Source organism: Danio rerio, chromosome 17 (genome assembly GCF_052040795.2).
Source record: "Danio rerio strain M-AB ecotype USA chromosome 17, GRCz13ab, whole genome shotgun sequence".
NCBI classification, from domain to species: domain Eukaryota; kingdom Metazoa; phylum Chordata; class Actinopteri; order Cypriniformes; family Danionidae; genus Danio; species Danio rerio.
The window spans coordinates 52,789,203-52,801,673 of record NC_141037.1 but is presented as its reverse complement, the minus strand read 5'-3'; the positions used below and the strand labels follow the sequence as shown (position 1 = coordinate 52,801,673).

At 36.1% G+C, this 12,471-nt stretch overlaps 2 protein-coding genes across 6 annotated transcripts in view; one reads left to right on the top strand and one right to left on the bottom strand.

Moving 5' to 3' along the window:
* Positions 1-6,735, bottom strand: part of zgc:103755 — an 86,977-nt gene extending 80,242 nt beyond the window's left edge. For 4 of the 5 annotated variants that reach the window (XM_087288965.1, XM_087288966.1, XM_087288967.1 and 1 more), the window contains exon 1: positions 1,559-1,603. The gene's annotated coding sequence lies outside the window, so the exon portion shown is untranslated. Of the gene's footprint in view, positions 1-1,558; positions 1,604-6,682 lie in introns of those variants that run through there. The other variant, NM_001006009.2, reaches the window with a different exon arrangement.
* A 95-nt stretch (positions 6,736-6,830) lies between these two features.
* On the top strand, positions 6,831-12,209 carry pcare1 (photoreceptor cilium actin regulator 1). Its single transcript, XM_087291072.1, has 2 exons — positions 6,831-10,484; positions 11,801-12,209. The coding sequence occupies exons 1-2, from the start codon at positions 7,249-7,251 to the stop codon at positions 11,931-11,933; spliced, it is 3,369 nt and encodes a 1,122-aa protein (XP_087147198.1). The 5' UTR covers positions 6,831-7,248; the 3' UTR covers positions 11,934-12,209.
* The last annotated feature ends 262 nt before the right edge of the window (positions 12,210-12,471 follow it).

The following is a 12,471-nucleotide window of genomic DNA, read 5'->3' as shown; positions in this document are numbered from 1 at the left end:
CACAATGTCATAAAGCGCAAATCATCTCAGACTGGTTTCTTAAACATAACAATGAGTTCACTAAACTCAAATGGCCTCCACTGTCACCAGAACTCAATTCAATAGAGCAGCTTTAGGATGCAGAGGATTCACATCGGGGATGTACAGCTGACAAATCTGCAGCAACGACATGATAATATATTATCATGTAAATATGGACCAAAATCTCTGAGGAATATTTACAGTACCTTGTTGAATCAATGCCATGACGGATAAAGGCAGTTCTGAAGGAAAAAGAAGGTCCAATACAGTACTAGTAAGATATACCTAATAAGGTGGCCGTTGAATGTATATAATATCACACAGAGACACAATTTTATTTTGGAATTAATTAATGCAACCAGCACTAATAAAATGGTTATGTAATTGTTATATCAATGCATTTATGTCTCCGCCTCCAATCATGGAGCAGTCCAGCAAAAAAAAAAAAAAAAAAAAATATATATATATATATATATATATATATATATATATATATATATATATATATATATATATATATATATATATATATAAGTTTAGTTGCTTTTTTTAGAAGTAAGTTTAGAAAATGAGATTAAGTGATATAATAAAAATACAGCAACACACACACACGCACACACACAAAATAAATACATACAAAAGGTGCATATTAGGCATTTTGGATGACATGGCTAGAATATTGAGGTAAAGTTAGATTTATATTCGCACATTTATTAATTTAACGGCCTCTATTGGTTTTTGCTAAGTTAAATATTAAGACAACATTAGCACTATTTAATTCACCGTGAACAATGTTGTACTTTGATAGTCATTCATTGGCTACTAATATGATTTCTCTATTAAAATGTGCAAGTAATGCTTTTCTGAAATTACATTATTAAGGAAAATGTCTGAGTGTGGTGAATATAAAACCTTATTTTAACCTACTTTACATCTACAGAATCTCTCAAGGCCCCCAAATCACTAAATCCGCCCCTGTCGATACATTATTACATAAACAAGATGCTGTTTGGACAATATAGCAGTTTTGTCAGTCATAATAAGCAAACAAAATTATTGTATCTTTAAGACCACATTGTATTCTTATTTGTACCACATTTACTGTGGTAAGTCCTTGCACTTGTTATCAGCATCAAATCTGCATTTTCTTTACTTACTTTGCTCACTGTACCACACAGGTAGTACTTTTTGTGAAAGGATGTTTGGTTTTATTTGAACTGACCTTTTATGAATGCAAAACAACTTTATAGAACTGCAACAGGCTACCTCCTTATAATTACATAATACACAGATGCTCAAATATACAGGACCAGCAGCAGGGCACGGAAATATAAGACAGATTAAAGGCTGCATCTTCTGTATTTTCGAATGTTATATCACAAAGGTCGACCTGCACGATAAAACACTGTAAACACTTATCGTTATTCTAAATTTGCAAGCGCTTGTTAAAGGGTCATGCATAATTTTACCATCAACTACACCAGATATACAGCAAACACAGACATCACGCGGCATACTGACAACGACGACAAAATACCTGTTTCTTTATGAAATGTAAAACCGTAGTTTCTCTTGCTCGGTCGCCAGCTTCTTGGTCATGGTTTCATTTTATCTTGTTTAGGTTTAAGCCCCTTCGATTCGTTCGAATTCACTTCCGACATCATGACGTGTTACCGACGTCACTCCGCGCATGGGAAAATACGTCCTCCACAAATGTAAATTTACTAATACTAAATCATATTTTCCTGCAAAAATTTGGTCACCATTTAAATACAGTTTCTTTTTTATGAAAATAAGAAAGCAAACAGAACTATGTTTTAGCTAGAACTATAGCAGAACTATAGTTGTTGCTATTTTGTAATGACTTTAATTTATATAGTGTAGATTATACGTCCTTTAAGTTCATATTCATGTTCATTATTGTTATTATTATTATTTTTATTTCTTACTCTGTGTCTTGTTTGCATTTAAAATGTATGTAATTGCTTTTTTTGTGTATTGTATACAAATATTGTTTCAATATGTGTCAAACATTATTTTGCATTATTAAAAAAAAAACTCATGTATATGTCTACTAAATTCGTTATGTCTTCGTTTAGTATTATGAACATGTAATTTATTTATAAATATATTATTATTATCATTATTATTATTATTATTATTATTATTATTATTATTATTATTATTATTATTATTATTTAAATAGAGCCTTAAAGCTATTATTATTATTATCATTATTATTATTTAAATAGAGTCTTAAAGCTTAGGGACTTTATTTCTGTAATGTTTGTTTTGTATATATCCTAGGCTATTATCTGGATAGAATAATAAATAACATACTTACATGTTCCTTTTTAGATTTAGAAAATATAATAGTAGATAACTGCATTTAAAAATCTGTCAAAATATCTGTTGATCATTACACTTGATCAAAAATTATGAAAATTGCTCATTTTGTTTATCATTCAGTCTACTTTGACTCAAATTTTTTTGAACGTTAACATTCAAGGTAAAGTTTTGGGGAGACTTATCTTTGTATGTCCAAGAAAATATATACATAGTTGTAATTTGTACTTAAAACATGTTTTAAAAGTTTGCAACTAAAAAAAAGAGTATCTGTGACATTCATATTGAATCACATTTTATATGGCAAATGTCATATTCATAAATGCTGAAGGAATGATTCTATTTCTTTTTTTTTTTTTTTTAGATTTCAGATTTAATGACAGTTAACAATCAAAACTGCAGTACGAAGAAAATGTGTAAAGGAAAAAGTGCAAAATTGATTAAAACAATAAAAATAAACCACACAATAATCCTCATATTGTGCAACAAACAGTATATGATGTGCATAAACAATATATGATGTGCATTCATTTTACAAATTAAGCATATAAACAGATAAGTACCAAAAGTTGAGGTTGGCAGCATGATGTATTAAATTAAATTAAAAAATGATACACTGTCAGAAAAAAAAAGTCAAAATTTGTACCTTAAGTGGTACAATGGCTTGTCATTAGGGCAGTACCCTCAAGGGTACACCAATTGTACCCTTTCACATGGGTACATATTTGTACCCTAGCAGTATGTACCTTAATGGGTCAAATATGTACCTCTTCTGACTAATTTGTACCTTGCTTGGGCTATGGTACAATAATGTACCTTTAAAAATGGTACAATTTCTCTTACATAGGGATGAATTTTGTACCCTTTCATTTCAGATTTGTACTCCATACACAGCACATGAAATTTAATTTATCACATTTATTAAGCATATTAAATATCAACATTTTCCACAGGATGAATGCTTAAACCTTACATTATTTTAAAATAATAAAAAGCTAAATTTTTCCATGTTTACAAACTGCACAATAATTGTAACTTTATACCTTTAACATTTTATCACAAACACACATTGAAAGATTCAAAACAATTATATTGTTACCTTTTCAGAGGATGAAGGTTTTAAGCTATCATAATGTCATACCAAATGTATAAACTTAAAAAAAGCTGCTGAAACATTTTAAAACATTTTATGAAACAGCAAAAAAGCTTCATATTATTTTTTTTTCAACATCAGTACCATTACACTGAGCATTTTTACCAATGTAACGGAGTATAATTTCCAAAACAGCACTAGACCTCATGAAGTACATTTTTGCTAGTGCACTGCATTCTACATTTTCTAAAAGCATCAAGAATCTCAAAGCAATCTTTTTCTTTACTGTAAATTGGAACATGTCACGTATACGCTTTATAACTTTAGATCTCAAAAACAAATTTGATCAGTATTAGACATTTGATTTAAAATTTCTAAACATTCTTAAGAAACAGAGTATGTTTCAAGTGCCTGAAAGTCCATCTTGGTTTATAACACCCCATTTAAAGTCAACTCTTACTGTATTTGCATGGAAATATGAATCATACAACACCAGTATTAAAAACTTGCCACACAGAAACCAGTGCAGTATTGACATTTAAGATGTATTTCATTAGGAAAGAGTCATTTCTTCTCCATTAGCGGTCTCACATGCATACGAAAATAGTCCAATTTGAAACCCTGAATGTCTCAATCTCAGTACCCAAACCTCTCCCAGTATAATTACTGTAAGCAGTCAACTTTCTCTTTAAAGATATGGGGGAGCAGATTTAGAGCTGCACGACAGTCAGAATCTATTGCAAAATAAGATCATCCATTCAATCATTTTCTTTTCGGCTTACTCCCTTTATTAATCTGGGGTCACCACAGCGGAATGAACCACTAACTTATCCAACACACGTTTTACGCAGATGCCCTTCTAGCTGCAACCCATCACTGGAAAACACCCATACACACTCATTCACACTCATACACTACGGCAAATTTAGCTTACCCAATTCACCTGTACCACATGTCTTTGGACTTGTGGGGGAAACATACGCCAACATGGGGAGAACATGCAAACTCCACACAGAAATGCCAACTGACCCAGCCAAGGCTCAAACCAGCAAACTTTTTGCTGTGAGGTGATCTTGCTACCCACTGCACCACCGTGATGCCCTAAAATAAAATAAAAGACAAATAATATAGTACTCTTAAATAATTTAATAATATAAAGGACCGGTTTTTAAAATAAAAATAAAAAATATTGGAACGTTTAGCAAATGCTGAATAAAAGATATTGATGTATTTTTATGAATTATATTTTATAAAGAAAAGCATTGAGAAATTTTCTTTATATGAAGGGTTTGTATATAAGGCCCATGAGTTTGAACTTGCTAAATGCAGCTTGAAAAGGCACTTAATGATCACATCCATTAATTAATTTAAGAAAATGTTAACATAAATCCCCCTGAATGTGAAGTGAAATGGTTTATTATGCACAGACCTGTCTTTGATTATCAGATTTAATAAACTACAACAATGGACATACAAGTATATAGTAGATGTGTACAATAGCAAATAAAGATAACCAGATTGGTAAACAAAGACAGAGTACAACAGGGTAGCACAAATAAATTAATTTATAAAACAATTATGAAACGACCAAAAACTGGCCGTTAGATATGCACAAAATGTATTAAATATCATGTTTTAACTACAATGGGGAGATTGAATCCAGCAGCAGATCCGAGATAGACTGGCCGAAGTAAAGCTGCCGATTCGAGTTTAAAACAACTACATTCTTTCCTGAAATGCTCTTAAAACTACATTTTGTGACACATTGGCTTGGAGTTTGTTTTTTTTTTTTTGTTTTTTTTAACTTGCGGTTCTGCACAGCGGGATATTATCCATTGACTTTCGCTTAGCAGTTAGCACTAGCAGCCAGCAAATTTGAATTCTTGTTGTCCAATAGGATTTTTGCCCGCGCTGGGCATTCATAATGCGAGCAGATTACGTGCGACGGTTATTTTGTTTTACTGCTGTTCTGACGTTATTTTTGACAGAGGATGGACTTGAAGGACTCAAAGAAGCTGGAATATGCTCGTGAAGACGAAGCACAGACATTTAAATGATTTAATTATATAAAATGAACTCTATAAAAATTATGAAAAAATGTGTTCCATTTTAAAAACAGAAAAATTAATTATGATATGTATACTACCACTTTTACAAAAAAAACAAACTTTATCGACCACAAAAACTAGTCACACACATGCACAATTGGCTGCTTAAAATTTTATATATGTAGTCTTCCAATAAACATTTCATCTTAAGCATTTAAAAATATAAACCTTTACTTATGCCAAAAACAAGCCAACTGATTAAACAACTGCAACCTGATGAGGGAAACCTAAACATTCCCTAAAGTTTGTGAAAAAGGATTGATGAGGATTGAAATTAATTTTACCTGCTTTATATTGTAGGTTTAGTGAAGGGTCATTTGTGTCTCGCAGGACAAACATATGAGCAGCTTGTAATACACTATCAGATATGTTATTGAGGATGTATAATGTTGCTTTAGTGTAATTTAAACATTATTGAAGGTACATTTTTCAATAAACGACAATGTCCTATTTTGACACCACTCATTGCTTGAAGAGGTCACAGGGAGATCCAGAGCTTGCATTAATGCAGTGCTGCAGTGCACGAAACCTGTCAATTAGACAATTTTGTTGCACATAATTTTAGGAGTATGTCAAAATAATACTTTTAAACATTTTAGCTGCGGGGGGTAGTCATTTTAAATGTCATAAAAAAGGTGAAAATGTTAACGTAAACATAACATTTATAACTTAAAAAATAGCAGTTTCCAAGTTAAGTTCCAATAAAGTAAAAAAAAAAAAAAAATTATATCGGAAATTCTTAATTATTTCTCTATTAAGATTATGTCTGCCTAAACAAGTTTATTTGTCGGCACTCCCATCTAGCATTGACGTCAGAGAGACTATCAGCATCTATAGCTGAATCTTCTTCCGTGTCACACTTCTTGTTCTTGTGTCACCATGCTAATGCAACACTATCAGAATCAGAGCATCGGAACTGTGCGAAGGTTATTATTATCACTACACTTACTAAGATCTGAACAGTGTAATATCTCAACAATGTATCCACAATAAAATATATTTGAAGAATAAACATTAGTTTGCTTATTTAAAAATTAAAACAAGATGCAAAAGGCCAAGAGGAGTATTTAAATGTGTATACAGGACTTAAGGACTTAAGGAGTTTTGGACCTACTTTTCTTGAAGAAATGTTGAGAAAGCCAAACAGGGACACCGGGTCTGAGCTATAAAAAGCTACCTGAAAACAACCGTGATTACCCTAATGAGCTTAAAGTGTTGTGGCAGTGTGTTTTATTTGCTAGGTGACATATGTGCATGCTTAGGACTACGCTCAAATCCTCACTAATCTCTTCAGCTGCTCGTCCTCCTGAAGGCACAGAGTGCTTGACAATGCTTGCTTCAAAAGGACTATAACAATTTTTTTTATCAGCGGTGGAATATATATATATATATATATATATATATATATTTTTTTTTTTGTTCTTTTTTTTATTCTAACTAAATGCAAAAGGACTTTTTTGGCACTTAAATTGGTTTTTCGTCAATGTGTAACTACTGTGGTTTTCTAGGATAAATAAGACAGTCAAATATGGAGTAACTGTGTGTCTGGTAGAGTGTTCTGAAAATGCAAAGTGCACCTGTTGATTCTAAAACATCCTGGAGTCAGATGGAGTGGTCTGCCTCCATGTGTTTGTTGGACTTTAATTCTGCAAAAAACCAGTGAACTACAATCTATCTGAAATGGGCTGCTCTCCCTCACGGGGGAGAACACTACTTCCAGGGACTCACGAGAGCCCAGGAGAAACACAGTCTCATAATGGAAGCATTGGAGACTCAGAGAGAGGCAACTCAACAGCTCGACCATACGAAAGGAAATTCTCTACAGCTGAGTGTGAAGCTGATGGAGCTGCTTCTGCCAAACTTAGTACACAGGAAATTAACATCAATATATTATCTCAAGCTAAGGAAAAACAAGAAGAAAAACGAGAGGATTGTGAGAAAAAAGGAGGAAAGAAGTCAAAGAAGAGCACTAAAAGCGTAAGAGTAAACAAGAGGAAAGAAAAAGAAATAAAGCTTGTTCAAGAAAAGGTTGACTTTCCCGAGGAACTTGTGAAGGCACATCAAGCAGCATATGGATATCTTAACCCTAGTATCACTAAATATGAAGATCTTTTAGGATTACTCGATCATGCAGCTCAAACGCAAATTTCCTTGCAACCTATGGTGGCGTTCATGGTCTTACGCTATGAGGAAATAAACAAAGGGTTGCAGGAAATAGTAGAAGAGGGAGAGGCTATGTTTAAAGGAAATGGTGAGCATCTGGCTTGGCCGTGTGAAAAAAATAAATCATCATACAATGCAAAAAATGCCACCACTTCTACCTGCAGTGATCCCCCACCAGACTTGCTACAACAGCTCCTTCAGTACACCGTGCAAAGGATGCGTCAAGTGGGTCAATCGGTGTGTGGAATTGGAGACACCGCACTTGAGGAAGCGGTAGAATATTTTTCTTCCATCACTGACATTCTAGATGAGAAGCTTAGAGCAAAACGTGCATCAGAGTCTAGATTAATGTGGTTGCTCTCTCGGATTGAGGCAGCCTCACAGAAAAAACCTAGCCCGGAAGACTCTGCACTGTTTAGTGAAGACAGTGGACTTGGGGCAGAAAGTGAGTCGTTGGCAGGTTCAGACAGACAACGCCAACGCAGAGAAAGCTCTGAGTCATCTGGAACCATTTGTGCTACAATAAGTAGCCCTTGTGGTTTTACACCAATTCAGAGAGGCTCATACCGAGGCCGACTACTCAAAACGATGAGCAGCAGCAGCTCCCTAAACTCTTTAGACTCAACTTGCACGATTACAGCAAAAGACAAAAAGGACACAGACTCACTGCTGGGCTCTGTCTCCTTGGATGAAGGTGATTTCACGAATGGTAGTGAAAAGGTGAAATGGAATGAAAAAAGAAGTAAGCAATCAGAAGCTTCTACTTCAGAGCTTAGACAACCACGTCGCTTGCCAGCAAAGAGAATAGAAAACCCACAAAATGTTGAAATGACATTAAAGCTGAAAGATGCCATTAGTGGCCGAATTCGTTTTTTGCCAACCCAAGGCCCTGGAGAAAAGGCAAAACAGACAGAGAGCCCAAAGAGCAGTAGCCAACAGTGGGCTGAGGATGGTGATAAAAGTTCTAAAAGACCCCAAACAGCTGCCTCTAGAACATCCAAGAAGAAGACCACAGTTACTAAAAGATCGAGGTCAGCAGACTCTCTTCGTAATAAAGCAGAAGATCCAACACTCATTGAACTTGAGAGAACTCAAAAGGAGCTCAATCAAAAGCTGGAAAGGATGACAAAGGTTAAGGGGGAAGGAAATAAAAGGCAGTGTTCCTCAAAAAAATTTCTACCATGCCAAACACAAAACATTTCATCAGTTACTGACAGGCAGCGATCTTTGACCAGGAATATTTTCTCTCCAAGTAATCAAAGGAAGGCATGCAATGCAAAAGTGGAGCAAGCAACTACGCAGAATGGTACAGAGAAAATGGATAATGAAAAGGGAAAGGAAAAAGACAAGAAAGCTCCACCTGTTAAAGGGTCTGTTAAGATAATACCTGTGCCAAGTCCTCCACCATCACCCCGCCAATCATCGGGATTGTACAGGGAGAGGAATTCTGTTCAAAAACTGATTGATACTTTTAGTCAGGGATTAGAAGAAAGCAAGCAGGTCCCAGAAAGTGTGAAAATTCTTGGACCACTTAAGGGTGTAAGAAAGTGTGGTGTTCCAATTATTCCAGGTTTAGGTCCCTCTGGCACATCAGCATTCATTGATAATAGTATACTTTGTGGTCAAGGAGAGTCACAATGCTCAGAAAGGACAGATGATCTTGACATTGACAATCTGCCACCCCCTCCACTTGAGGTAATCATGGATAATTCCTTTGAAAATGTACAGACAAATGCAAAAAGTGAAAACATAAGCAGGGGCCGATCCACCCTTACAAAAAAGACTGCAATGTCCCAAAAGTTACGAGCCTCTCTGCTGTCTGTCACAGTGCTACCTAGTAGAGGAAATTTATGTAAGGGTCCTGTAAGCATGTCACAAGTTTGTTCCACACAGAATGATACAAGGGAAGTTGTGAAGGGTGCTCACCATGATTCAAGCCACGAAACAGACACAGAAAGTGAAGAGGCAGCCTCCCTTTACAAACAATCAAGAAAAATAATACATTTAAGACATTCTTCTGACTCACCGATGGAGAAAAATACATCTGAGCAAGACAACAGGCAGCTTTCTTCTTCCTGCCGAAGTGATGTAGGAGAACAAAAGGACAACAGTACCAATGAGACAATGCCAAATAGTGCCTGTAGAAGCCAAAACCCTCTCACTTCACCTATATCCAGGACTCGTGTGTTACCATCCACACCTCTGTTACATCGGAGACTTCCTAGTCCCCCAGTATTGAAAAGCCAGCCCTCTTCTTCAACTTCATCTAGTCCTCCTATAAATCGTAAACTCCCCTCTACACCTTCTGCTGGACAACGTACACTGCCAAGTACTCCTTTAATGCAACAAGAACACACGCCCATCACGATGACAGGGGTCACCTACCCCTTTAAGGCACCATCACCTCCTGCTTCTCCAAAAGTGCAGCGATGGTCCAGAGAAAATAGTACTGAGGATACTTCAAGAGTTTTTAGTAATGCACGATCAGTGTTTTGCCCAGCCTCATCGTCCTTATTTGAGGCTCAGTCCGTTCCTACACCTAAGCCACCTCAAGCATGGACCTCCACTGGTAGCAATGTTTTGCCTCGTCCTTGGGGTGAGCGGGGTCGGCTGCCAGTGTCTGCACGAGGGCCCCAGCCATTCATCCGCCGCAGCCAGTCAGACAGAAGACCCAGTCTAAGCATGTCATCCAGGGTGCCAGTCATCTCTGTGGCAGAGACATGTGGGAGTGAACCAGCAATTTGCACCCATGGGTAAGTCGTTAGCCCAAAGCTCAACCTCCAACCAGGACATACACACATACACTATGGACAATTTAGCTTACCCAATTCACCTATAGCACATGTCTTTGGACTGTGGGGGAAAACAGAGTACCCAGAGGAAACCCACGCCAACAGGGGGAGAACATGCAATGTCCACACAGAAATGCCAACTGACCCAGAGGTGACAGTGCTAACAATCAAGCCACCGTGCCGCCCCAGGACAGTAATCATGTTTAGCAATTAGGCAATGAAAATACTATATAAATATGTAAACATTTTGTTCTCAATTTATCAGTAATGCTGTGGATCTTTTGGGCATCACAACTTATGCCATGGCTTCTGCTTTCATGTTTTTTTGTAGTACTGGCGCTACGTCAAAAACCAATTTGACCTCGTCACTGCTTGTAGTTCACTTAAAGCTGAAAATGTACTCATTACTTACTCATTTACTCAAGTAGTCCAAACCTTTATGGTTTACTTTCTATTGAACACAAATGATATTTCAAAGAAAGCTTAAAACCAGTAAGCATTAACTTCCATACTAGGACAAAATATGGGCCAGCCAAGTAAATCGCGTCTGAGCCCGATTCAGAGCCCTCATACTTAAACAATCTGGAAAATGGGCCTACGCATGGTTCGGATGGCATAGTGTGAGTACGCCCATAGCTAATCCAGGGGTGTCCAAACTTGGTCTTGGAGAGCCAGTGTCCTGGAGAGTTTACCTCCAACCCTAATCAAACACTATTTCAGTCCTGGCTGGGCCGGTTAGCATTTCTGTGTAGAATTGTTTATGTTGTCCCCGTGTGTGTAATGTGTGTGTATGGGTGTTTCCCAGTACTCTGTTGTGGCTTGTTCGTTTATTCCAGTTTATTCTTGGTTTATTTTTATTCCGCTGCGCTGTATATAAAATAAAGCAATTAATATATTTAGCATATTTTGAATGCAACATTCTTACATTTTGCTTTGTAGAACAAGTGTTCCATATGATGGCCCTTTTTTAAATATACATGACTTTTATGCAACAAAAGATGCTCATTTTGTATATGTGTATAAAGTAAAGGAAGGATGGTAGGTTTATGATGATACCAGAGAAACTGAACTGTAACTAACTTGAGGAAACATGAAATATCTATAACTGTTTGACTGCTCTATAGACACTCTTTCTTCCCTCACATACATTATAATACACATGCTAATCCCTGACAGCTAAGCTCTCAATGACTTGCTGTTGGCCAGTGCTAACCAGCGCTAGCCCACTTCTCTAATCCTTCCATTCGTTAATGTGCTTATTTTGTTTTGCCCGACAGGTTGGAAGAAGGACCAGTCAGAGAAGACAAAATAAGGAGTGAGCAAACCGAAATCCGAAGTGCAGTTCGATCTGTTTCACATCCAGACTTGTGTATCGTGGGTCAGGGTTTACAGAGGGAATGGGAGAAATGACGCTGGAACAAGAGAGATTATGGATTAGCAAACCGTGGATTGGATTAAAGCCTTCTCTTCCTGCTGGGGAATGAAATAGCTGTTTCTTAGAAGGCCTTTTCATTTTTACTCCCAATCATTGTGATTCTTTCAGCTTTAGTGTGGACTCTCTTTGGAAAAGTTGCCTCAATTGATTTGATCTAATTTGTTCAGACAATGTTTTGTATTGTTAATATAACATGTTGGCCTTTTATATTTGTATTCCTAAATATATGACGAATAAATAATAAATAAAGATTTATCACAAAAAAGTTACTTTTTGTATATAATGAGGGTTATTTTATCCATCAGGCAATCACTTTGTCTAGATTTATTGTCTGAAAAATATTGTTCAACTTTCAGCTACTCGACTGGAGATAAGTGTTGATGCATTGCTAGGATATTAAGTTATGACTATTCACTATCTTCCTATTTTATTGGGACTTATAATAACTGATCATTTCTCTTCAAGAAATATTGATTTAATAATTAATTATCATTTATTATAAAGGTAGTAATA

Excerpts from the sequence above, each read along its gene's own strand:
- pcare1 (XM_087291072.1), top strand. The coding sequence starts at position 7,249 with ATGGGCTGCTCTCCCTCACGGGGGAGAACACTACTTCCAGGGACTCAC. Across the intron at positions 10,485-11,800 it reads CCAGCAATTTGCACCCATGG|GTTGGAAGAAGGACCAGTCA; the intron begins GTAAGTCGTTAG and ends TTTGCCCGACAG.